The following is a 27,492-nucleotide window of genomic DNA, read 5'->3' as shown; positions in this document are numbered from 1 at the left end:
ACACGGCCGAATTAGGCAAGTGTAACTAACACTTATTAAAACATGGAGGGAGTATAACTTTGAGTCTCAACAACTACATTTGCTTAGGAGTAATGGAATTCCCTTATCTCCCCCTCTACTCACCCAATTAGTTCAAATTTTCAAACAAGATAGTATAATAAGTTAATTTTACAACATTCTATATACTTCTTAACTTCTACAGTTCTATATTAGTACGGGTGAATCTTACCCTATTCTATATACTCCGTAATTAGTATGGTGTAATATGGAATTGGAATGCAAACAAATGTAAAAACTGTTGAATAATGAAATGATAAAGTTGCTTCGGAGGAATTGGGTGATAATAGTGGAGCTCATGAAATAGAATACTTGTATACAAGGCACGAGGTATGACAATTTGATGCTAAGTTATTACGGAGTATACTAAGGGAAGACTAGTTAGTAGACTTAGGGGCTAGGGCCTATTCTCATACGTTTATTTTCAGTTTATTTCAGCTCTAATAAGTTAGCTCTAATAAGTTAAGTTCGGCTCTTAATTTCCTTTGCTTATAAAATTTTCATTTCAGTTCAATTCAGCTCTAATCAGTTCAGTTCAGTTCAGCTCTGCTCTAATAAGTTTAGTTCAATTCAGTTCAGCTAAGCTAAGTTCAGTCAATGAGAACATGCCCTTAGTACTCGTTCCATTCCTTTTTATTTGTTTAAGCTTTGATTATTTTTCTCTCGCAAAAGTATTCAAACGTAAGAAGATAAAAAGGAACAAAGGGTTAGATATCAAGTCCAACAACTCCATCTCTAATTCTCTTTAGATGATTTGAATCAAGTCATAACCCCAGAGCAGATCTATGCCATGCCCAGTATATTATCAGCTCTTATACAATTGAGAATTTACATAAATTCCATATTTTGCTATAGTACGGAATACAAAATCTCACATATCAAAGTCACATGGTTCCGGTAATCCACCGTCTGCTAGACCTCTTCAGGTACAACAGCCTCACGCCCTTTATCCCGACTACTACCAATCTACCCCCTCCCCCAAACAGCCACCCAAAAAATATAAGGGGAAAAAAAAAAGAATAACCAACAAATTACAATGCAAATCAAGTTACAATTCTAATACAACCACATCTTGATATATTACATGATAAACAATGGGAACGCCTTAACCTGAAGATACAATGACCACAAAAATACATCACTTGAGAGTTATATAAGAGTATTCAGGGGAATACGAAACATCTGAGCATGGATAAAAAGACATACCGTTGAAACCTATGACAAGGCTTTAGGCAACCAATCTTTTCGATGTGTGCATATATGAGGAAGCTCAGCATCAAGGACAAACTAGGCTTTTAAGCAGTATTGTGTTGGTAATGATTTAAAATCATTTGAATTGCATGCCGTTGAGATTGCGTTAAGCTCTGCAGTATAACATAAAACAAATATTATTATATTAATATCATTTCAAGTTGAATGCAATTATGCACTAGAGTTTTTTCAGCCTATACAGAATCTAATTTCGAGGCAACCTGGGAAAGCTGATCAAAAAGCGTAGTGTCACTCTGGTAGAACTTCACCAAAAAATCAACAAGGTAATTTGCTACATTAATCTGCAAAAGTAAAGGGAACAAATAACAAAGATTAGATCAACAATGATTTCGTCAACCTGTACGCAACATGCCCATCAGATAGCACAATGAATCAACCTCATTAAGGGGGTCGATACTGCTCAATAGATCATCTTCATCTCCATCCTGTTCGTTCTTCAGCACCACGCATCGTTAAAGAAATGTTAGCAGATATTATGATAACAATATAAAGCATTTCCAGGAAAAAAAAAAAAAAAAAAAAAAGGGATGAATAAACCAAGAAATATAAGAAGAGAAATAGGGAAAAAAATATATTACCTCAAATACTTTTGCCATAGCCGCAAGATGTTCATAAGCAGGTTTGCCAGAAGATTTGGCAGTTGCCACATGTAAGATGTTTTGATCAACATCTGCATCTCCTGCATCAACTTCCTCCCAGTCACTATCCTGCCACAGCATTTAATTTAAGCTTTTAGTCCGGTTTACTTTACAGGATACAAATAATACAATCAATAGTTCAATCATTACCTCCTCATCATGCTCCGTCACTTGTTCTTGAATCTCAATTAGTGTATCCGCTAACAAGGCAAGAATCTGCATCTTATAAAAAAAAAAAAAAATTAGATCAATATGTTATTTCCCACAGTTTGACCTCTAACCTCCATCACATATATATTGCAACAAATCAGGACAACAGAGGGTAGATTAGTATGCTCAGGGTAGATTAGTCTTCTTATGACTGGATAACAGAGGTTAATTGAATGGGTCACTATTCAATGGGATAAGGGATTAGTCCGTTAGGTCTTTTCGGTTACAGAGCCGGCTGGTCACAAGGTGGGGAAACTCTTTCAACGTAGCTACTTTTCCAGTTAGACAATACTGGCTTTAGGGGTGTAGAGTCAAATAATTGGGAGATTTGGGACTGGCTGTGTCTACCGTTTCTTTTTCGAGTAGGTTATTTTAGTTTTTATTGAAATTGTACACCAACTAATTACAACTTCTCTAAGTGAGGACTCACTGACAGAGGTCAACTCACAAGAGGTGAAAATAACGCAATAAAATTACATGCATCAGGCCTTTTGTGTGCATATGTTGGGGGGGGGGGGGGGGGGGGAGGAATATGCTGCAGTTTGATTTAGACATACTGCAGGGATATTTATCTTTAAAGTATGCATAGTATGGAGAGGAAGATCATACAAGATATTGAAAAATCTATGCTCACAAGATCTCAGTAAATCTATCTTCAGATTGGCTCTTAAGAGAAACGTTTGTACATGAGACGTATCACAAGATGATAGTAATGTGATAGGTTTTGTTATTACCTCAAGACAACTCAAGCCTCCTAACCCCAAAGATAAGGAAATGTAAAAGACCGGAGTGTACTAAAATCTTGTGTCATGCCTATGTAAAACCATAAGGTACCGAATGAGCACTACACAGTTTTAACTAATAGTCTAATACCAAAGATATTGATTCGACAATGGACATGCTATAAAACCATCATTGGTCTAGAACTTAAACTACATACAAAAAGTGACAAAACAATAAATACCATGCCTACAAAGCTTGTCTTAACTAGATCCAGGTTTTGTCCTTTTAACCAACTAAGCTCACTGCCACTATCACCACCCACCCTCACCACCTTCCCCAAAAACACCATCCACTGATTGTACCCTCACCACCTTCCCCAAAAACACCATCCACTGATTGTACCCTCACCACCTTCCATGGAACACCACCCATCTACCCTACTTTCACCGAAACAACCACCCTCACCAACCCACGAAATTAACCCTCACCACATCCCCTAACAAAATTTACAAAACTTGAATCCAAGGTGGTCAATGTGCCATGGGTTCCAGATCTGAAAATTTGGTGGTTATATTTGACGACCATGGTCTCAAATTTTGAGGGAATAAACAAGAGGAAAAAAGGGAAGGTGTTGGTGGCGAGATTCAACCAAATGACATGGGTTTGGTTGTGGTGGTTGACCGTGTGGTGCAGTATTTTTCTTGATTCTTTCTTTCTCCTCTTGATTTGAGCAGCTTGTTGTAAAACTGTCAAGAATAATACGTTGTGGTGGCGGTGGTGGTGATTGTGGGATGGTATGATATAATGACAGAGATAAGTTTAAGGGGTGGCGCAAGTAATTAGATGGCTAAATTGTTACCCTTTTACTTTCTCTCTCCTCCTTGGTATGAGTAAAAAGGACATGTTACACATAAAAAATAAAAAAAAAAAAAAAAAAAAAAAGGAAAAGGAAGTATTATTATAAAATGTTCAAAAAAGTTGACACATTAATAATTAGATATTTAGATTATGGTTAGCTTTCCAAATATATGCCCACTTAAATGGACTGGTGCAAAGCAAACAAATATCTTTACTCATTTCGATTGGGCATATAGTTTTAAGAAAGATAATTTGATATTGAGATTATGAGATACATGTAAATATTACTGGAAAAAGTGGGCAATTTCACAATGATACGAGAATAGTTATATGAGAAAATAATGGGCAGCTTTTATATTGATGTGAATAGGAAAAAAAGATAAATCTGTATTGAGATGGAAAAAGTACTTGTGAGTGGAGACAATTAATCCCAGATAGAGCCATAGAGGGAGTAAATGAGAAAGAGAGAACACCAGAATCAAGGAGAAGTACCACCTTTGCATTAAGAGGCATCACAGTCCACTGTTCTGGAGCTGATTTAGCTTTTGAACGTGTTGTTATTCCTGCAGTGCTCTTCATACAATAGACAGTCAGCTCTTTTTACATAGTAACTCTGCAAAATAGTCCAGAGTAAAAATTCAAACCTGAATCAAATGGCCTTGAACAAAGTTTTTTGCCAATTCTACATGCCTTGTAGACAGCAAAAGTGCCAAAGAAGTGGTGGTAACTTTAATTTGGTATGATCCCTGTATTTCACCTACAGAGGTTCAAATTAATAAAATCATTTCAAACAGCAATCAATAATCATTACCAAAATACCAACACAACGAGTAAAAGATGCATCCCGGAATGCCAGTGACAGGTATTTAAAATAAATTGAAAAGCATGGATAACATATGTGCACAGCACACCAGCTATTCACGACAATGCAGAAACAGCAGAAAATTGAATCACCATGGCTATTGTAAAAATGTATTTTCTAAGAAGTGATCAGTTGTATAAACTATCCTGCGCCCTTGTCCTTGGTATAAAGGGGGTGGGGGTTAGCAGAGGCATAAAATCCTTGTCCAGCACAGAGACAGGGCCACGGGGGGAAAGAGAAGAGAGTGAAACTGTCTTTTAGTAAATTTGTGTAATTTTATACTACTTGCAAGTCACTTTCCGCCGCTGATGCTGGTGTTTTGCCGTTGAAGGTGGTGGTCTCAGATTCGGGTTTGGGTCCGATGGTGTTTACTTGGGTGGTTGTGAGCTTGAAGGGAGATGACCAAAAGGATTGAGGGGAGAAGGTGTAAGCAAAGGTGGGGTCACAACGGCTAAGGGTTGACAACGGTAGGGGAGGTGGCGACTTAGGTACAGACAAACGTCGGGGGTGGTGGTGGCCTAGTGGACCTTGGTTGCTAGTTGTTGAGAGTACACTTTTAGGCCACCATACAAGGAGAAGGGTAGGTGGGATAAGGCCCATAAGGGTAGGGTAAGGGTATATTTGTCTATTGATTTTCTCTTTCACTTCTCCTTAATTGTGCGCCAAAATGAAGTGTGTAATCTAATAAAAAACGGAGCAAGTATGTAATAAACTACTTTTTTAAGTATGTAATAAACTACCTTTTTTGAAGAATTTATTTTAGTTGATCTGCTCCTGTTCGTTATTCTGATAATCATGACGTTAGCAACATCAATTCAATTTTTCTAAAGTTTATTGAACTATAACAGTCCTTTTACAGATGCAAATTGCAGTAAAGGCTGAGGCAGTCAGGTCATGACTGATTACTACACAGAAAGGCATGAAGCACCCTATAACAATCCAATCCAGAGATAAGACTCAAGATACCTCAATCAGCCTAGATCCCTCATCCCGGACATTGAGTTACATTGTGGTTGTAGCCCGAAGAATAATGTTACAACTTACAATGCAATCAGTGGAATCCTCAAATTTCAAACGAAAACTTACAAGTAAATGCTCTACATACACACTTTTGTCAGCTATAAGAATTTGCATACTTTAATGAATACTACTAACCTTGATGCTTGACCCATTCAGACATTACATAAGCAAATGAATTCCTGTCACCATCCCCGGGTATGGAGACCAACAAATCAATAAACTGGCCAACATTTGGAGCGCTCAAATGAACCTATACACAGTATAAGGCATTAAATATATGAAAATAGCAGCGATATGTTCAATATAATTCCAACAATACAGAAAATTTCCTCTCGGTTATAGGGAAAACTAATTGCAATAAAAACCACACAAATTTCCGCTTTGGCTGCTACTACAACTTAAGGAAAGATCGCATAAAGGAATGTGTGCACAACATAGAGTGCACATTTATGCTTCAAATGAATTACTCAAGGTTCATGCTCCCATTAAATCACACAACTGGACAACAATTTCCACTTTGGCTGCTATTAGCCTGTTACTGCAGCTTAAGGAAGGATTGCAGAACGGAATACATACATCCTATATTATGCACATCACGGAAAAAAAAAAAAAAAGGTACATGATCACTGATTAAATTCCACATTGGGTACATTAACGTTAAAAAGATTTAAAGAAATAATCACGTTTTTCTCTAGAGGGTGATATTAATCATAAACTCATTCTAATTTGGAACTTGTCATCAGATTGCTGATCTTCCAAACAAGAATTAGCCTGAGAACCAAAGGACTCACTGGAGCATGACTATAAAAAATTCTATCACTAATATCATGCCACAACTTTGATGATTTTCGTAGAGAGAAACATGAATGACATCATCCGAAGCCATGAACTTACAATTATTACTAAAAACGAAAGGTAATAAGGTTTGCTAGTTCAAGGAAGCTACAAATAAGTTTAAGAGTAATACCAATCTGGCAAAAACAAGTAGCAACGAGTTTTTCAGTCCAGCGATTTCACAAGATTTCATGCGCCTGACAAGAGCAGAGACCAGATCTTGAATATGCTGCCCCATTTGTGAAGGAAGATTCAAAATAAGTTGCAAAATGTAATTCCCGACAAAAAAAGATCCCGAGCTTTCTAGATCAGGGTCCAGAAGCCTGCATGCACAGCATAATCCAACAGTTACATATGACTACAAAAATTATTATTAAAAAAATGATCCACCCACAGAGAAACAGATGACAAGTCAAATTACCATATTGACTTGAACAAACAAAACAGATGAAAACTTAAGTACAGTATCAAAGAAATGAAAATGCAAAACAATATCATAAACAACAGTCATAATAATATTCAGACTGGGGTGACTAAAAACTTAAATTTTGCCACTTTCAACAACAGCAATACAATTTTGTCAGTAGCATGTGACAAGAACTATCGTGTATAACAGTTCGCACACAAGAACCAAAGCATCAGTGGAAAGGAAAAAGGTAGCTGACAAACATAGATACTATAGGCCTATTAGCAACCACCAATGAGGTTTTCTGCCTACAGTGGGGACTAATTCCGTTAATATAACATGTAAGGAAGCCATTTTACATATATTTACACAAAGAGGCTACTCGAGAAAGACCAATGGTAAAAGAGAAGTTATATTCACAATAAATTATACAATCACTATATCACTACTGGGGTCAAAGTAATACATCTAATGATTTGATAATTTATACTAATCAGAGGGCAAGACAACCTCAGAATTAAGAACAAACAAAAGAGCAAGAAATTGAACCCTATAAAGAAAGCCTCTTAAGACCACCTCCATCATATTAACAGTCATTTTCAAGCAAACTAACGTATTTGGCAAAGACATACGAGAATATGTAATAATGCATTTGTTCGAATACTCACACTAGTGCTGCCTTAAATTGTTGTTGCATATTGTTGTTAGTAAGCACATTAGCATGTCACTTTATTTATTAAATGATACTCTCCATCTAGAAGGCCGCTTGATTTTAGGATAATCATCATATTATAATGCAAAGACACTTATGTGGCCAAAACCAAATCCCCGTGTGGTCTGTCCAATGGATCTTACTGATAACAATACTCCCTCATTTGTTCAAATACTCACACTAGTGCTGCCTTAAATTGTTGTTGCATATTGTTGTTCGTAAGCACATTAATATGTCACTCAATTTCTTAAATGATACTCTCCATCCAGAAGGGCCGCTTGATTTTAGGATAATCATCATATTATAATGCAAAGACACTTTTGTGGCCGAAACCAAATCACCATGTGGTCTGTCCAATAACTCCAATTGATCTTACAGATAACACTCCCTCCTCCCTACCCCCCTTTCCATATTTCTGCTTACTTCTATTACCAATGGTATATAACGACCACTGCTACAAAATGTTATTTAACCTTTTCCAAAGTATCTGCTTTACTAATTGCAACAAAATGCTTGCCTAAATTTTTTTGAGGATTTTCACCAGGCAATCGAGAATACAGTCTTGCCCTTTCAAGTTTGGTCACAAGAAAGACTACATACATCAAAATCGTTCCAGAACTCATACTCATACAGAGTAATTGCAGCAGTGAAAAGCAGGTCTGCAATGAGAGCCAAACAGAAACATCCAATCTAACCTCTATTGGCCTTGAAGTGGAACTAGACTGGATACAATCTAATCCACTTTAATTCATTAGAGGAAGATCCGCAGATAGAAGGATAATAAATATAATTCAGAATATTTAGATTTTATATCTGAAGATTCTGACCCTCCAATTTGGAATTATCTACACAAGTTGAGAGTTGAATACAAATTTAAATATATACTAAGACATCCATGTACCAATTTGGACTTTCTTGTCAAAAAAAAAGTACCAGTTTGGACTTTGCAGGTTCTAGTCATGCCAAAAAAAATAACCAAGTAAAAATTTAAAAAGTCATCCTTAGCTAGCAGAAATAAATAAAGCATTTTGAGTATATACTAATGTACTCAACCAAATAGGAAAATATAATTCCTAAACCTATATACTATGATAATGATGGCACATATACATTCAAGTCCAATGCCGGTCCTCTAATTGAAATTACGATTCAAAGGAAGCATCACTCCTTTCATGCACATTAAAGATGTTAAGATTTTATAAGAAAGTAGATCATGACCAAAATCAAAAAGACATGATTCTGTCACATGAATTGTATTTTACCAACGAAAAAGGAAATCAAATACCTTGAAAGAGCATCTAGAAGACTCCTCATAGTAAATCCGGGATCTCCGCCCCAAGCAAGAAGTTCATTCTTTCCACCACATACAAAAGCAGCTAAGCATTCTGTAGCATTCTGGTGAACAGTACAGATACAACTGAGTGCTAAAAGTAATTAAAAGATGTCGAAAGTGAAATTCATCATTACCTGCATCTCACTATGATCATCGCTCTGAAGTACTATTTGTATTATAGGGTTGAAACAAACATCATATAATGCTTTGACAACCGGACCAGGAGCATTCTGTCATAAACAAAGAACATAAGCTCGATCTAATGTGTTAAAAGAAAGAGAAAAAGAACTCCAGGAGAATAACAAGAGTCACAAGTCACCTTCAAAAGCATAGTCACCAAATCCAGTGATCCAGCAACTAATCCATCAGGCTGCTGTTTAGGCTAATACACACAGCCAAGCATGCAACTCAATAACTTGATCTTTCTGAACTCATTTGACCACTATCAAGGCTTGAGGATCCAAGACATACCTGGCTAAGAATTGGTCCAATATAGGGTAATACACGAGAAACTAACGGTTCGATGCAACCCGGAGCACTTTTGATCGCCTGATGTGAAAAAAAGGGGCAAATACTCAAGAAATATAAATAGTTTAATAATACATATAGATTAAAACCCAAAGCTCCTCGAATTCCCCCAAATAAAATCCACCAGGCCACCATGCACATCAACTAACAAACAATCACTATCTACTCTGTTAGATTTTCCAAAAGACTGGCCAGCATGTCTCATGTCACCAAACAATAATCGACATAAGTTTGTATAGCAAGATACTGTCCATACAAAAACCAGATCTTGTTATCATATATAGGCCAAGGTCACTCAGACACGCCCTTACACAAATATAGAGGATATAGCTACTATACATAGAAGTGAAAAAACAAGCCCTCCATGTCACCACATGAACAGTCTCATCAAGCATAAGTTAAAAAATCTTATATTTGAGATATAGTCCCAAACATTTTTCTTGGATTGATCAATACCAGTTGACTCTAAGCCTTGCGGATTCAAATAATCAAGTGCTTATGTCATGTTTGTCAACAGCCAAACTGAAGAATAAGCGTTTTACTATCAATCACAATTGCTAGTCTTGGGCATAGTATTCATATCAGTAAATATGGATAAGGATTACTATATAGATCTCTATCTACTTCCGAGATTCCTTCTAAAACATTTTCCAACACAAAACCTCCACTGCTCCACATCTTCACCCAAATTAGTGAATTATACAGGACCTTTTTTTTCAAACAATTGTAAGCAGCACGTCAATCTTAAGACATTTCAGCATATTGTTAAGTAAATGGAAATAAAATATTTATACAAACAAATAAACAGATGAGGGAGATAGAAACAAAAGGCGGGTCGTCTGCTTGGCTAGTCAAACAAGGGTTGGTTCATAGATTGTTGGGCTTTGTAACCAAGGAATAACAACTTACCAAATAAAGCCCGAAGTGGTTACAATTATTTAGGTTCTCAATGAGCTTATGATGTCACACTGGGCGGGCTGTTTGCTAGTGTGTATCATCTTACGAGAATCAAAGTACGGTAAGGATCAACTGAAAGAGGTATGCATGAAAGTATTTGCTCCAAGGCAGAGTCCTAGAATTCCGTCTGTTTTCTGGGTTTGAAAATGTGTGGATTTTCAAAAACAGGAACCTTAAGATATGTTGGGAATCTCGTATGATAATTTATCATATTTCTCAAATCACCCAATGTGGCTTGGAAAACTGAGCTTAAGCTGTAAAAAGGAGAATCGAAGTAGTAAAATTTTCTAGCAAGGAGGAAATCCAAATCAAGTAGTGCAATAGCCTGCAGAGGTCATTTTTGTTTCACTGATTAGAGTATTAGAAGACTTTAATGTTCCTGGATGATGATATAGAAGCATTAGTTATTACTTAATTATTTACTCAACTCGTGTTTTGCAAAGTTTACTTATTTCCTTTGCTAAAGTTTTCTCAAACCTTCATGGTTATTTTTCACTCACATGTTTTTCCTCTCCTTTGTATCCCCTTACCTCCCTTTTAAAACTCTCTTAAATTTAATTTGCACGTTCTTTCTATTTCTCACTTTACACCTTTTTTTTTCAAACTTTTATTCCATCGATTATCTTGCTATGCTCTTTTTCCTTTCCAAACGGTTCCTTATGATGATTCGTGCTAGTGGACCCCAAGTCATTTTTCCATTTTGGGACTGAGGCTTTGTTGTTAGTTTGTTTGTTTAGGTCACATAAGCTGTCCCCTGTCTTGGGATTAATTTAATATATGAAAGGGAGCAAAACGTTTATATATCTTAAAGCATATTGGAATTAGAAGTGGGGATTAGGGAGGGCCATATCCATGCATGAGATGTCTGCACTTCTCTGAATCACCATTCAATTAATAAATACTAAGCATGGGTTTAGAAAACGTCATTCTGTGAAACCATGTTACAAAACGCCATGATATAAAGCACATTCTTCACGCAACATTAGAGCTTTTTTCCCCTTTATGTCCGTTCTTTGGTAAAATTAGGCCAAAAGTATCTCACTAATTAACTAAGTTATTAATGAAACATATTATATATCCATCACCAAAAATACAATCCACTTATAACAAGTTTGGTCCTGTTATAAAATCACTTCTTACACTAATAAATGCTAAGGATATTAAAACCTGTTAAATGTTCCATTCCATTTGTATAAGTTCTTGATTTATTGTCTTGACTACTACATTTTTATCCTTAAAAACTTTTACTGGCCTATAACCATCATCTACAAGCCTCTATTCTTGTAAATACACTAACCATTGATAGAGAAGCTCAACGAGACATGAAATTTCACACAATGACAAAGGAAATGGTATATCCAATACCACTTCTTCTGTCCAATAATCTATTAACTTTTACTGAGTGAGCAGAAAATAGGCACAAAACAAGGAAGACAAATGTTACCTCCAGAACTTCAATGGCATCTATACTAATAAAGGGATCAGAGACATGAGAGACCCATGTGTTAAGAATTATGGGGGAGATAATCGGCTCCACAGATAAAGATGCTTCATGACCTACATAATAATAAATCTGATATTAATTTTAAGAGAAAGGAATCTGGACCCACCAAATTATTAAAACAAAAATAGAAGACAATTATATTTCAGTAACAAACATCAAAATATGAAAATAACTATAAGTCCATGTTCTCGTCTTTATTGTTATGCAGACATTAATTATAGAGAAATACCTGACTTTATAGCTGCTTGTAATGTTTCAAGTACTAGGTGCAAGCTTTCTTCAGATGCCTACAGTTGGGTAAAAGAAGTAAGCTAGTGCATCAAGAAGATAACACAGGAAATAAAAAGGAAAACCAAAACCTCCCAATAATACGTTACATGATTAAGTAGATCAACAAGTGATGAAAATAACTGCAATATCTGAGGTTGAAGAGCCTCTTTGTTTGCTTCAGATAAGAGTTGGGAAAGCACACGACAGGAACCAACTTTTACTGGTGGTGGCCTGTACATAAAACATATCAGATATCTTTTCTGATACGTCACAACCTATCATTAAACTTGAAACCATTGTAATTTAAGTAGAAAACTTATACTCACACATCCATGCCTATGGCTCTCAAGGAAGCAAAAAGAAAATGCTCAATCACCCCAACGCTCAACTGCAAAGGAGGTTATTCTTAAGATACAATTAAGCTAAATAATTTCCCATATAGAGAAAATTTTGAAAGAGACAAAACGCCAACATTACCATAGATGAGAACTTAGGCACTGATGAGAACACACGGGCATAAAGAAAAGGGCACTCATGCACACCTGTCGAAAGGAATTGCTTAGCCAAATTACAAACAAAAATACAAACTCAAAGCCCTAACAACCTTGCATACCTGCTCCAATATCTTCCATTATCATTTGCTCTATAAATTTCTTCAAATCAAATCCATCAGCGCCACAAACCTATTGAAAAGTGAATAACACATTAAGCAACCTCAAGTAGAGTAAGACTTTTTTCATACTTCAAATAGACTATCTAGAAAGGAAAATTTGACTAATTGACAGCAACAGAGAACTCAAAGCTGCTCAAACCTCTGCTTCTTGCAATTGATCTGATAATGATGCCATAGCATAAATAACAGCCTCTCTTATCTGTCAAAGGCCATATTGAAGAAGTAAGATTGACCACCTCCAGCATGAACTAATAAGATTAACAGCAACTTTGATCATAACATATAATTAAGGGCATCTCCAATGGTAGGAAAGATCACTTCTAGCTCGACTTGCCACATCTATATATTCAGCTACAATACGTTGGTTTAAACCCACATTGAAAGCAAACTTTAAGTAAAATTTCCTTCCTTATACTGAGGCAAGGAAGGTATCTGGTCTAGACTACAGAACTGAGTACATGTACAAACTCCAATGTTCAAGCAAGTTCTTCCATCTAGCTTAAAAAATTTAAAGCTACAGCAAAAATTAACCATTGGAGTTACCCTTTGGCCTCATTTGGTTAAAACTTTGGAATCAAATTTGCATGTATCTTATCACCCAAAACATTATTTCATAATTAGATGAAACTGCAGAAAAGATATGCAAAGTGGGGGCCATCTAAGAAACGACCATGGTATACTAGAGGAAAGAGATCGATTTTCTCCAAACCCCCATCCTTGACATCAGAGGGACAAACCTCAGCACCCTATTTTTTCAGACCATCATATCTAGTTCATTAACCCCACCTCATGTAGCTCTCATTGGCACAGGCTGACTTACAGATGGACTACGGCATTATTTGTGTTAAACTATAATAGTCTTCATATCGACCTGGGAAAAACCACTCGTATCAAATTTTAATATAAGCGAGAAACTCCAGGGTATCTTTTTTAGTCAATATACAGTCCCTCAGTAGCTTAGTATCAAACTATAAAACAATATTAGATCGTTTATTAAATTGCCCTTATCATTACATCATCATTTATCAAACCAAACCTGCTTTTTCTATTTGTTATCCATAATCTGAAATGACAATCCTAAAAATTAAAAAAAAAAAAAAAAAAACAAACAAACAAAAAAACAAAAAAACAAACAAACAAACAAAAAAACAAAAAAAAAAATAAAAAACAAATGATGTGCTCCAAGATGATAAGTATTCTGCAATCATGAATAACGGCAGTCAAACAACAAAATATGCATCAAAATCTACATACTATAGCAACCCAGACTAGACATCAGCAGATATCCAAAATAATTTCAAATTTGAAGGTCATCTTTTCACAAATACATGAATGAACAATGGTATAACACCCAATGCCACCAAAGCAGCTCCCACTTGCGGAAGATGGTATAAGGTGCACAACCTTATCCCTTCACCAATAAAGTGGCTGCTTCTGTTAGACCCGTGATCTGAAACAAAACAGTTGTCAGCTGCTTCATTTCCAATCATGACCAGAGCATAAAGAGAGCCCCATTCATACAGCCTTAATTTCTATTCAAACAGATCTAGCAGAATTGCAGAAACGTTTCACCAAAATGCAAAGGCATGTTAAGTAGTTAGTAGTTTGTCACATCAAAGACAGAAAATTACAAGTTTAGATGTCAAAGCAAATTTACACAGCAACTCCCACTCCTGAAAACACACACAAACACACACACACACACACACACACACACAGAGAAGATAAATAGCATGTATAAACTTCATCAGATAATTCTCAAATCAACACAGAACATATCAGATAATTCAAGTTTGCAAAGCAATAAGTTATGCAGCAACAGATTTTGCTGCACTTACCCTCCACCAAAATTCAAAACCATCAGCCTTCTGCTGTTGTGACTCGATAAATCGCCTCCTAGCAGCATCTACCAAGGCACAAAGCCCATCCTCGCCACAAGAACTGATGATCTCTTCTAATAATAGGACACCTGTAGACAAAATGGAAAATCAACACAATTAATAATCATACAACCAAAATCAATTACATTACAAGGTAAAGGAGTACCTACCAAAAATGAACTGAGCCAGATAACATTATAGGCTATCTTATAAGTTAATCTTATCAGGAAATATGTATCCAACAGAGACGAATACTTGATTCCAATAGTACATTAGCCTCAGAAAAGGTAGCACAGATCCTCAGTAGAGAGAAGCTAGGCCCTCAAAGATTTTTTTGTTTCTCTCCATCAATGTAGAGCACGTCATTATAATGGAAACTAAATTCCTTAGTTTACTAATCCAAGCCTTTTTGTCTAATCCTACTTTCCCAAGCCATATGCACTGAAGGCAACACAAAAAAGATGTAGACGTTGACAGAAAACGGATGGCAATGTTGTTTACCAAAATTTAAACAATGCATAAGTTCCAAGCGTAAGAAAGGTAGAGTTCCCATATTAAATTATAAAAGTAACTAGGGAAATTCACAACATAACACTAAACTCTGGAGCGGCTCGATTGAAGGCAAAAGCAGAATTATATAGCAAGGCCTTCTCCAATTGACCTATAATCCTAACAAACAAAAAAATCATTTTTTCCCCAAGATTATAATGACCAAATTTTTAAAACTAAGTGTTTCTATATTTTCATATACTATAGAGAAAGAAAAAATTAAAACATGTCCATCAATACATGAACAAAAGGACTAGCTACATTACATTTACTATCAATGAGGAAAAATAGTTCCATCTACTGAATCTTAAAATTTAATTTATGTACTGATTTTTCTGTAAAAGTTCTATAGTTGTCCCTTCAAGTTTTGCATACCAGAAACACGGCAGTTGTACATATTGTCATCCTCATCAGAGATATACTGATTTGCGTCCAGAGACCACGCATTCATCTACATAATATCCAAGAAAGAAAGAGTAGTTATAGAATAAAAAACTAAATTGTGCAACTTTAATTCCTCAATTTTTCAATGAGTGACCTATCAGAGACTAAAACAGGATTTAAAAATGTACTTCCTCTGTTCTTTTTTACTTGACCTATTTCTTTTATCACGCTTGCCAATGCAGAACTTTAGCGATCTATAACTTTAATTCTCCATAAGTAAAAATTATAAAAGTTGTATATTATGATAGTACTTATTGAGACGAATTCAAAAAGATCCCAGATGAATATATTTTTCCTTACATATCATTCATAAAAGACGGTCAAAGAAGAGGTGGTGAATAGTGTAAAAGTCAATGCAGGTCAAGTAAAAAAGAACGGAGGAAGTATGTGGGAATCTTCTGATGGCCACAAAAACATAATAATACAGCTGATAAAGTCGTACCAGTTCCTCAACTCACAGATGGTTTTTTTTAAGGAAAAACGTCTGGTTTCAACAAATGTAAAAATGAGCAAGGAAAACAAATCAAACAATTTCATGATGACAAGATAATAAAGTAAAATTGACTATCCAATTAGGACAGCCAGAAATTCAAGTATCACCAACGAGGCACTAAAAACAAAAGAAAAAATGGAGCACCTGTTGTTCTGTAATCTGCATAAATCCAAATGTATAGTAAACCAGCTCTTGCAAGTTATTTGCAACAACCTAAATAGAAAAAAGAAAAGCCGTTATCACTTATCAGCAGAGCATAAGAAGAAAACAAAAAATATTACAAATCTGAATTCAAGGTTCATTTGCTGTTATACCTTGACAAATCTCGAACTGCCAACGATTGTTAACAAAAATTCAAATAACTGCAAAACGTTTGTGTTAGTAACCTTGCCTAAAGAGGTAAAGAAAGAAGATACCATACTGACAAATCAACCTGACTACACTGCACTACTAAGTAAATTTGTTTGAAAAAGATGCAGGGCATAAAACAATAAATTTACATATAAAAAAAGTGAATGACTAATCAGTGCTAGAAAAATAGATTATTGACTTCCATTTTTTGCCTGAATCATAAAGCTGCAAAATGTTTCTAGAAGACTTATTTGATAATAACCCTGTATAACTCACATCACAACCAGACAGACAAGATCTAGACAGATCTGTACAGCCTTGCCACTCAATTACACTTCCTCCATTCTCTAGAGGATGCATCATAGGGGGTAGGGGGAGGCACAATATCATAGAAATCAAGCCAACTGGAAAATCTTGATAGCTCTATTCTCTAGAGGATGCATCATAGGGGGTAGGGGGAGGCACAATAAGAGGATGCACCATAGGGGGTAGGGGGAGGCACAATATTATAGAAATGAAGCCAACTGGCAAATCTTGATAGCTCTATTAGACTTCAGTACAATAGCTATGCCTTATGAAGTTGCAATGACTGATCCAAGTAGCAAACAAAGAAAAATACAACTTTCTTGTTTCAATTTTTCTTAAGATTCAGCTTCCATCTGTCATGACTTCAAGCATGAAGTTGATGCAGCTGTTCTGTAAGTTCTGTAAGCATTGTGCCATAGTTGTGTAGAATCTGTAGATTCAACGAGATGGAGTCTAGGGTTATGGTTTCAAGGCCCTCAGGCCAAATAGTTTCAAGGCCCTCTGATCATTCAGATTCCCGGACAAGGGAGTTGAACTCAACTATCCACTCTCAAGGTTCATATAGATTACTAGATGCTGGTGTTCTTAAGATTAGCACAGTCTCATCTTAAGACTTTAATCCATTGCCACATCAGTATTTTAGACTAAATTGAATTATTTTTCTAATTTGTAATTATGTTAAGACTCCTTAAGACTCAATAAAATTTATATCTTCAATCGCTCAGACTCACTTTTTACATATAAATTAAATTATTAAAGTTTTTGAAATATAAACAAAAAATTAATTGAGTGTTAAATTAAGTCTGAAGTTGAGTCTTGAATTTTCAAGACTCCACTTCAGATTTTATTTAAATTTCATACATGCTTGAAAATAATAAAGTCTTGACTTAAGACCACAAAATTAGAAATTGATGATGTCATCTAGAATCTTAAGACCTAGGGCTAATCTTGCTCTAAAAGGTAAAATTTCTGCTTTAAGAAGGTAGTGCGAAATGTGAATTCAGTATGCAATACATCTTTAGCATTTTTTCATTACTCTCCAGGTTCCCCTATCCTAAGTTAGTTCCATTCCAATGACATGGAAGTAATATATTCAAAAGGGAAAAGCTGTTCATGTTACGTACCTGTATAACGAAGGACTCTAGACTTCTCTCTGCCCCATCAGAGTCATATCGTCCTTCAAAAGAGTCTTGAGTACCTTCAACTGATGATTGCTCATATACTTTTAAAGTAGTTACAAATGTTTGCCACAGAGGTCCGACAATAGCTGCAACACAGGACACATAGAAACAGGATGATAAATCCTCATAAAAAGAAAGAGAAACAATAAGAATGTGCCTAATTGTTAGCCTGTAGGCAAGAAACATATAAAACTCACACATGAACTCTTTTTCAGTAGCACTTGGAAAATTCTGAACAAATTGATTCAAGCACTTCAAAACCTGACATTGAAAAAGAACAAATGCGTATAATATTATTAACATAGCAGTAAACAATTCAGGAGTTCAGGGTTGGCTGTTTCACCTTCACCCAAGCCCCACAGTCCCGCACCACACACTCAAAAATTTAAAAAGGTAAAGAAGGATGTCATTCGTCAAAATAAACCTCTATTCTTATGCTCCAGTCATCAGGATCTTCTGGTTGCACTGAAAGACTTAATACAGCTGAAAACTGCTCCATCCATGGTTGGAGCATTGGTGACAACAGATAACCAGTCTCTGCCTGAAAGGAGTCATTATATGTCATATGTAAATTATTCAAAATCAATAAAGTCAAAATATATTTAATTACTCAGAATTTAGACATGTAAACTTAATACCTTGTAGGCGCCACTCATGGTACCTAGCATGGATGTACAGCTGTAGACTATTGACAGAGCTTTTGCACGCATAGATTTTTCATAGGTCTAATCAAGGTAAATACAGAGGTGAGCCACCATCAATTTGAAGCATCAACTTCATCAGAAAAATAAAACTCTGGAACAAATACTTGAAATTATATTGTTTACATTTTTACAGATAAGCAACTCAACAAGTTCACAGTTAGACACTACTTTATGTAGATTTCACCAAATCAACCCCTAAAGGCTGAGATCAACTATGGGTAGACAGGAATTTTAAGAAAGTAGGGATGTGATAATATAGTCAATACTAACCCACTAAGTTGTTCAAATAATCACAAAGATAATTACAAAAGGAGTTACATTGTAGGAGATCAATAAGAACTAAGAAAGATAACCTCGTGGCACTCAGGCTCCATCTGTTTTGGAAAAAATTATTTGGGAAAATGATTTTTCATGGAAAACAATTTTTAAGGGAAAACACAATTGAAAAAATAGTTTTCTTCAGCTTGTTTCCTAACAAGAAAATTTACAAGGGGGAAATGAGAGGGGAAGGGAAAAGATGGATGGAAGGAGAGGGAAGGAATATTAAGAGTAGGCGTCAAACACAGCATTCTGTTTTCCATTCTAGGGAAAACTAATTTTTCACCTTTGAGAAAATTGTTTTTCAACCTTTACAAACCAAACAATGGAAATTTGGGAATTGGGAAAATCAATTTCCTGAAAAATTTGTTTTGCTAAAATAAACAAAGCCCCAAAGTAACTCATCAGTTCCGTGGCTACTATGCTACATGGATACAGCTTACACAAAGAACTTGGCAATGAGAAACTTTTGGCTATAATAAACTGTTACAACCCAGCTTAACATGATTTAGCCGCCATCATTTCAAAATTGCCCATGTATGAAGCTACCAAAACAAAGCTTTTGCTACATGACTATTGACCAGTTAGGCAATTAGTCCAGCAAATTTAGATAATACACTGAAATAGGAACAAGGTAATCAAACCAGTATCAGTCTGGAATTCTACTTTCTAGATACCACAGCTCAATATATGGACAGTTCAAACAATGTCAATTAGATTATCAAGTGAGGAAAGATTGTCAAGTAATTAGAAATGCAATATTATGAGCATTCAAACAAGGGTCAGCGGTCCAGTGACAAAGGTACAAAAACAATAGCAGAAATGCAAATTGCATATATTAAGAAGAAAAATACTCTAAAGTAGAATGCTACTATACACAATAACCAACATATCAATATTAAAACAATAATATATACTTAACCCTTAAGGTGCTTATTACTTCTGATGTACCAATAGTAAGCTTAACCAAAAGTTTACTTCCTTAAGAACTAAACTGGTGTCAAACAAAGACAGCATGTAAGCATAAACAGCTAAATTTCAGATGCAACAGATTTTATTCTTTTAAGTACAGGGCACATACAACCAAAATAATAATCTACACATACACATTTGAAATGAGACAATGAATGGCTGAATTATACAGACCTGAGGAGACGAGACAATTGAGAGCAAACAAGGGAACAAGATCGGCACCAAAGATGGTACAGCTTTATCATCTATGTCCCCAGATAGAAGGGCCAAGCACCTTAATGCACCAAGCACTGTACAAAATTATTCAAGAATTAAACTCTTCTTATCTAACTTTGAAACAATGCCTTAAATAGAACAGCAGATTAGTATAGCAAAAGACAGTAAAGCATAACTAAACCAACAACTGAAAGCAGTGTCTATATGCTTTGCAAAGGCAACGCAGTCAACATTAAAATATCATCACCCTAGAAAATAGAATACTTCAGTTATTTAACATTTCAAACTACATATATGTTAACATTTTTAAATATGAATTGCATTTTTTATCTCCACCATCCAAAACCTGAGACAATGGAAGCCACTAATGGGACAGCAGCTTTGACATATCACTTTCAATCTAAACATCACACAAATTGAGCACAAGAGAGTATTGCTCAACAAGTTAAAGTTACATACAAACATAATTAGAATTTAGTCAGAAAGGTTGAACTTATTTTATCAATGCAAACCCCAAGACAAATTCGAGAGTCCAAAACTTACCTCCATTCATATTAGTTTGATCATTAATCAACTTCATCAGAAAAGGCAATAATTCAGGCCAATCTTCTGGCCAATCATAATGTGCAATTGAAGCAACAGCCATGCTAACTGCTGTGCAGATTTTCCTATGTGTATCATCCAAGCACAGCAGGAGAAGTCTGCGTATGACTTCCTGGAGAAACATGACAAATCCAATGAGAACCAAAAAGAACATGAGAAATTGTCCTACAAAATTTTTGCAATCCAGATAAAATTTAACTGGGAGAAGCAAAGTGGAAGGAAGCAGATGTTTGTGCATTTTATGGAATAGGTCAAGGTATACAGCTATAGTATAGTAGAACCAATTACAACACAACAAACAAAATCCTCAATCAAAATTCAGTTATTTATAACTTTCAAAAAACTAATGAGCATCTTGTGGGAGTATTTAAAGCCTAAAGAGTAAACACCGGTTGGAATATAAAAAAAAAATAATTAGTATGTTATTAAAACTCAAATAGTAGTGAACTTCTCTTTCAAAACGGATATCATAAGATTCATTAAAAAAACACTGGTTATATGCACAAAATAACAAAACATTGCAAGTAATACACGATGTAAATTTCAGATTCCCTTTCTCCTTTTTCACCATCTATGTAATATTTGACAATCTAATCTCCAAAAAGAGACTACTTATGCCAATGCCCACAAGACCAATATCGTAGACCTGTAAATGCATTGAATCAAACACACCTACAGCACTTATTCCCAATCTTTCCACAACCATCAAAAGGACGTCTAGGAAATGTACACTAATTTGGTTACAGATTTTCTAGTTTTTTTTTTATTAATAACAACTACCATTCAAAAATATTTCCAATACATAAAGCATTGACCTTTTCAATAATGAAAATGTGTTAGATTTACCCACATGTTCCAGATACAGATATAAATGTCATGTTTTCCATTGGAAAAATAAGCTTGAGAGTTGAGACCTAGACTCCCCCCCCCCCCCCCCGCGCCTCCATCGCCAACCAGTAGAAGACTGGTGAAAAAAAGTGACAATTACATATTCACAATTAAAGTGTGCATCAGTTAATAAGAATCATAAAAGAAACCAGAAAGTTGATCTTAGTTAGGTTGATAAAACAAAATTATACCAGTAGAAAACCCAACAAATAACCACTTTCAGAAAATTACGGTATATGTCAATGAGTCCATATCTTACAAAAATACTACATGTCCATTTCTTATAAATCAACTTTCCACTCATTATTACAAACCGGTTTAATTAACAGAAGGCTTTAACTCAACACAAAGAACAGGGTGACTAATAGAGCTTCCTTTTAGAAAGTCTGTAGTCTTTCAAATGTTTGTGGTGTTCAGGTATTTGATATCATAAATGAGCATCCAAGTCCTCATTGACTCTTTTTTGGGCCCCCCCCCTACAATCAACCCTCAAAAGCATATTCTTATAATTTAGCGAGATGTGGACAAATGTTTACAGATGATGAAGGACACTAATTGATGAAGAAAACAAACTTTAGGAAAGTGATTCAGGTAGCTCAGTTCCTAAATTATGCCTTAGAGAAGTTCAGCACAGATGAGACTAGGCTAGACTCCAGTGACAAAGGTACCCAAAAGAAAGTAAGTGGGGAACATTTAATAGATTTAACATCTGAAGATGCACCTAACTTTTAGCTAAAATGATTTGCGATCTTTTTCTGTAAGCCTTATTGTTCAATACCATTTAACTGATTTTATATATGAAGATGCTCCAAACTTTTAGCAAAGCACGCTCACCTTTACCATAAATCTCAAATGGGCTATGTATTCAAGAAAGTGATTGTCTTCCCATTTTCCACTTTCCAAATATTAAAACAGACTGCTCATAATGTGTTATACCTCTGTTTTCCTCTTTGATTCTATAAATTTATGTAAACAAAGTTTCAAGATACATATCCTATGCAAAAGGTTTCTCCTTTGCTGGAACCTTCTAATTTTCATGCACATAATCTGACGCAAAGAATCAAACTGAAGAGGAGTTTACTGAAACAGCTTACAGTGAGTCAACAGACATAATCACAATCTATCCTCTAAATTTTCTCTCACTGTACTTCTCTCATTCATTGATTGACTGCACTAAAATCCAATGGAGAGAAGGGGGGGGGACTCTACCTCCCGGATATCTTCTTCCTTAGTCTCTCCACTCTCCTGCTTTCTTTGCAAGTTTGCAAAAACAAAATGAATACATTTGCTCGACTCTCCTCTTTGTCTGTCATATAAGCCGAAAAGATGGAACAAACAAACTCCAGTCCTTAAGCCTCTTCTCCCTCCCTCATTTATCCTAATAAACCAAAAAAATTAATATATTTACCATCCACCACAGTCACCATACATTTAGCCCTCATCATCACCTTTATAGCTTTTCTCTTTAGAATTTGCCTTGTGACAATTCTTGCCATATAGCAGAGGAGAAAATTAAAGAAGTATAAAGATTAAAACAAAAATAAAAATAAAAACAAACAAACAATATAACTACACAGGTTACCACACACAAACACAAATTACAAAAATAAACAAATAAATAAATAAATAATAGAAGTTATTCCAAAGAAAAAACAAAAGGTTAGCTGGGTAGTGAGAAAACCATCAAAGGTGTGTATGAAATACTATGAATATTCAAAAAGCATTAAAAATCTCCATAACCAGGCATATTACTTTTGAACAAACAAGGAAACAACCCGGCAATGTGGATAGAAAATTTGGGATACCTTCTCATCACTTGCAACAATAGGGTGCTCAAAGTTATCCTCGTCCTCGTGCCAATGCTTTTTGATAAACTGCTTCAAGAGAACTGCGGCTAAGTAACACATGTCAAAGCCTCCAAAATAATTCAACAGGGGCCACAAGTATGTCAGAAAAATAAAAAGGCTAAATAAAAGAACATGGAGGTGGTGATTATTGATTATTGTGTGTTTCAAATGAAGCAAATATGGAATTTGACAAATGCATAAAAAAAAAAATAAATAAATAATAAGGAAATTTTGTTTTTTACCACCTCACAAAAACACGAAAATCTCTTTTACCACCTCCCAAAAAAAGTATTTTACTTTACCACCTCATAAAAAACACGAAAATAGGTTTTACCACCATTGAACTGATTCCGTTTAGGAATCCGTTAAGTGGGCCCATAAAGCCACGTGTCGTGTTATTATTGGCCAAAAAAAGAAAAAAATAAAAAAAAAAGAAAAAAAATAAAAAAAATAAAAAAAAAAAAAAGAAAAACCTAAAACTACCCAGCCACCACCACAACGCCACCACCCCCTTCCCCCCAATTCACCACAACCCTCCCCGAAACCACCACCCGCGTCGCACCACCAGCCCCAACCCACCTGAACCCTCCCCCTCCCTTTCCCACAACCGCGTCGCCCCCAAAACAACCAAACCCAAAACCCTAGATCCCCACCACGGCCACGAATCTGGCCACAAATGGCCGAAATCGGCCGGTTTTGGGGCTCAGTGGCCTTGATCGGCCGATTTCAGCCTTTTAAGGTCAAATTCGTGGTCGTTTTTGGGGGGATGAGTTTTGGGTTTGGTGGTTTTTGGAGGCGATACGGTTGTGGGGAAGGGAGGGGGAGGATTTAGGTGGGTTGGGGCTAGTGGTGCGACGCGGGTGGTGGTTTCGGGGAGGGGTGCGGTGAGTTGGGGGGAAGGCGGCGGTGGCGCGGGGGTGGTGCTGCGGTGTTGGCTGGAGTAGTTTTAGGATTTTTGTTTTTTTTTTTTTTAATTTCTCTTTTTTTTTAACAAATAAAATGCTGACACGTGTTACTGTGGGCCACACTTAACGGAATTTTTGGATGGAAACCGTTAAGTGGTGGTAAAACCTATTTTCGTGTTTTTTATGAGGTGGTAAAGTAAAATACTTTTTTTGGGAGGTGGTAAAAGAGATTTTCGTGTTTTTGTGAGGTGGTAAAAAACAAAATTTCCAAATAATAAACAAATTTTCTGACTAAAATCAGCAATAATCTATGTAAAAAATCATAGCTGAACAAAGGTAAAGAAAAGATGAATAATGAGAAAGCTTAATATGTAAGGAAAGGATATTTGGCGCAGTCCCATTGGCAATTCCCTGTTTGCAGCTACTTTGGCCAATGCACTTCCAAAACCTAGAAATTGAGGAAGGGTCAAAATTCAGTGGATGGCCTTGAATCAGCTAGTTAGTACATGTGTTAAAAGGAAGGAGGGAGTAGGGTCAGTCCAACATGCAATCAACTCATTCAAATGCCACAGGAAGATAATTAACACATTGCTAGAGATGTTAATGTAAAGGTAACATGGATGCAAAAATTTTCATACACCTGCTATAGATTAAGCCCCCTTTAGATGATCCACACACAGAAAAGGCATAATGACCTAGAAAGCTGATATAACTAACACAGATATGCACACACATAACTACTCCAATCTGAAAGCGCCATTATATCAGGAGCCACTTCATGACAGAGAATTAGTAACACTGCATTTTGATGATGCAGCAACTCTCATGCTTGCTTGCAGAGTTCTAGTTATACCTAAAAAGCCCTAGGCACATACATTTCGGAAATAACTGTATCCTAACTTTCTAGGCATATAGCCAAGAATTAAATTTCAGGATTGATATACTAATCTAGAGCATCATTAAAAGTCTGGCTACGTATAATAATATCAACACATAGACAAGGATTATATAAACACAAATTGCATCTATAATTCTGATCAATAGCCATCAGTAACATGAAAGGGCAATTATAAGAAGGTACAAAAGGGGGAGGGTGCAAATTTTTGACTGAAAATTACATCAACACATGTTACACACTTACACCATATCCCTTTTGCACCTTCACATCTTAAATTCTGTCTCGTGTAATGGGTGGCTCGTGACTAACATCAAATTTGTAATTTATCCTTATTCAATGTCTTAATAACGGTGGTTTCTATGCTAATTCAATTCTTGCCAAAAAAAAAATGATGCCATTGATCAGCAAATTTGAGTTAATCTGCATGCATGCACCTGTGCACAGACAATTACTAACAGAATTAAGAGGTATTGCACAGTTTAGGAGACCTATAATAACCACCCAAAGAAAAAAACTCCTATAAAATTTTTAAGTGACTTGAATGCTTAACATAAGGGAAGTACTTGATATGATGAAAAGAGAAGTTTTACTTCAAAAAAATTCCCATTACTCTAGGGCCTCTAGACTCCCTTTGGTTTGATGGTAGACCTTTTTAATGAATATCTTACCTAGGAAAAACATAATTATAGATTAGTTTCCTTTGCTTGGTACCTTTCAAGAAAATCTAAAATTCAAGAGAGAAAAGGAACATAGAGATAGGAGGATAGATGGAAGGAGAGAGAGGAAAACGAGGTTAACCTGCCATAAAAAGGAAATGTTTTCCACCCTCACCCTCACAAAACCATTTCCCATCTTTTACAAACCAAACAATGGAAACTAAGAAAATCACTTTTCCTACCAACCAAACACTCACCTACGGATATAGATTAATAACTGTTGAAGAGCTTCTCATAATGATTTAATATGGATCCCATCATTGGCTAGGTAAAAATTTCACTTCTCAATGTACACCATAAACAACTTAGAGATAAACTCTTGCCTTGATGTATTGTATCATCGGGTAATAACCCAAACAAGTTTCCCACCCAAGGTAGGACAAGAAAGAATAAAAATTACACAGCCTTACCCCTAGTCCCCATACAAATAAATGGGTGCTCTTAAGCTTTATCCAATTATTTCAAAGAGGCTATTTCAAATAGAATATTATTTATAAAGGAAAAAAAAAAAAAAAACACACATTACTTCATGATCAAAAGTAAATGAAAATTCACTAAGACATTTGATTTGAACCATTGCAATCCAAGATCAAATACATGTTCACTAGATTGACCAATTTGATGAACATGGACACACTTGAAAACAACACATACAACGCCAACAAAGAAAATGGGCGCATAAGATAACATCATACCAGATTACCAGGGAACCTACTCTATTAAACCTCCAGATTCAAATCAATCACTATGCATTCGATACAAATCCTAAGCTCAATAAAGAACTTTGTACTTACAAAAAAAATTAATCAAAATGATTTTCCTACAAAGCTATCAGCATGTCCATTTTAGTGGGCATCTGGGCAATTATATAAAGCACTACCTAATGAAATATAGAACCACACCAGTGGTCCAGTGCAGTTTACACAATCATAACTTCATAAGGCAAAGAATGCCCCAAGCCAGAGAAGTGATTACTCGGTCCGAAAAGATAAGCCATTAATTCATTACTGATACCACTGACCATTTCTATCAATTCCTATACTAGAATAACCAAAGGCAACATTTTTAAACAAAGCATTAATTAATGAAATTAGATCAACTAAAGTTATGTTTCAATTCAAAATAACAAATAGACTGGTATAATGAGGTCATTATGGTTGATTAACTGCAATTTCCATCCAAACTAATAGTCATGTTGATAGCGTAATTGAATTAGTAAAAATAATTAATACTCCGTAAATCCACACCGAGGCGGTATAAGAAAGAAAGAGAGAGATAGCCAACCATGTTGAAGTGACGCTTGAGTGAGAGACGCTTCAGCAAAGGAACGAACTTGGTGATCAGTATCAAGTGTAGCATTCAAA

General features: G+C 35.6%; 1 protein-coding gene across 2 annotated transcripts; it reads right to left on the bottom strand.

The window, feature by feature from the left end:
* Window positions 1-764: 764 nt before the first annotated feature.
* Window positions 765-24,565, bottom strand: LOC145600222 (uncharacterized). 2 transcript variants are annotated; one of them, XM_081656127.1, is made up of 32 exons: window positions 23,568-24,565; window positions 20,815-20,986; window positions 20,230-20,345; window positions 18,700-18,786; window positions 18,486-18,602; window positions 18,259-18,322; window positions 18,005-18,147; window positions 16,538-16,585; window positions 16,368-16,436; window positions 15,662-15,737; window positions 14,696-14,826; window positions 12,997-13,056; window positions 12,798-12,867; window positions 12,662-12,726; window positions 12,511-12,572; window positions 12,292-12,415; window positions 12,144-12,201; window positions 11,855-11,967; window positions 9,397-9,474; window positions 9,245-9,307; window positions 9,060-9,155; window positions 8,878-8,945; window positions 6,608-6,797; window positions 5,776-5,890; window positions 4,403-4,515; window positions 4,254-4,331; window positions 2,118-2,183; window positions 1,908-2,036; window positions 1,707-1,763; window positions 1,530-1,610; window positions 1,264-1,421; window positions 765-1,167 (listed from the first exon to the last, which is right to left on the bottom strand). In XM_081656127.1, the coding sequence occupies exons 1-31, from the start codon at window positions 23,667-23,669 to the stop codon at window positions 1,353-1,355; spliced, it is 2,880 nt and encodes a 959-aa protein (XP_081512253.1). In that variant the 5' UTR covers window positions 23,670-24,565; the 3' UTR covers window positions 765-1,167; window positions 1,264-1,352. The 2 variants fall into 2 exon arrangements, with proteins under 2 accessions (XP_081512253.1, XP_081512252.1); XM_081656126.1 differs by having other exon boundaries at window positions 8,878-8,987; window positions 23,568-24,564.
* Window positions 24,566-27,492: the final 2,927 nt, after the last annotated feature.

This window comes from Chenopodium album, chromosome 21 (assembly GCF_948465745.1).
Source record: "Chenopodium album chromosome 21, dcCheAlbu1.1, whole genome shotgun sequence".
Lineage (NCBI taxonomy): Eukaryota > Viridiplantae > Streptophyta > Magnoliopsida > Caryophyllales > Amaranthaceae > Chenopodium > Chenopodium album.
This window is presented reverse-complemented; position numbering and strand designations above follow the sequence as displayed.

Excerpts from the sequence above, each read along its gene's own strand:
- LOC145600222 (XM_081656126.1), bottom strand. The coding sequence starts at position 23,669 with ATGTGTTACTTAGCCGCAGTTCTCTTGAAGCAGTTTATCAAAAAGCAT. Across the intron at positions 20,987-23,567 it reads TTGTTGCAAGTGATGAGAAG|GAAGTCATACGCAGACTTCT; the intron begins GTATCCCAAATT and ends ATGTTTCTCCAG. Across the intron at positions 4,332-4,402 it reads TTCAAGGCCATTTGATTCAG|AGCACTGCAGGAATAACAAC; the intron begins GTTTGAATTTTT and ends TATTGTATGAAG.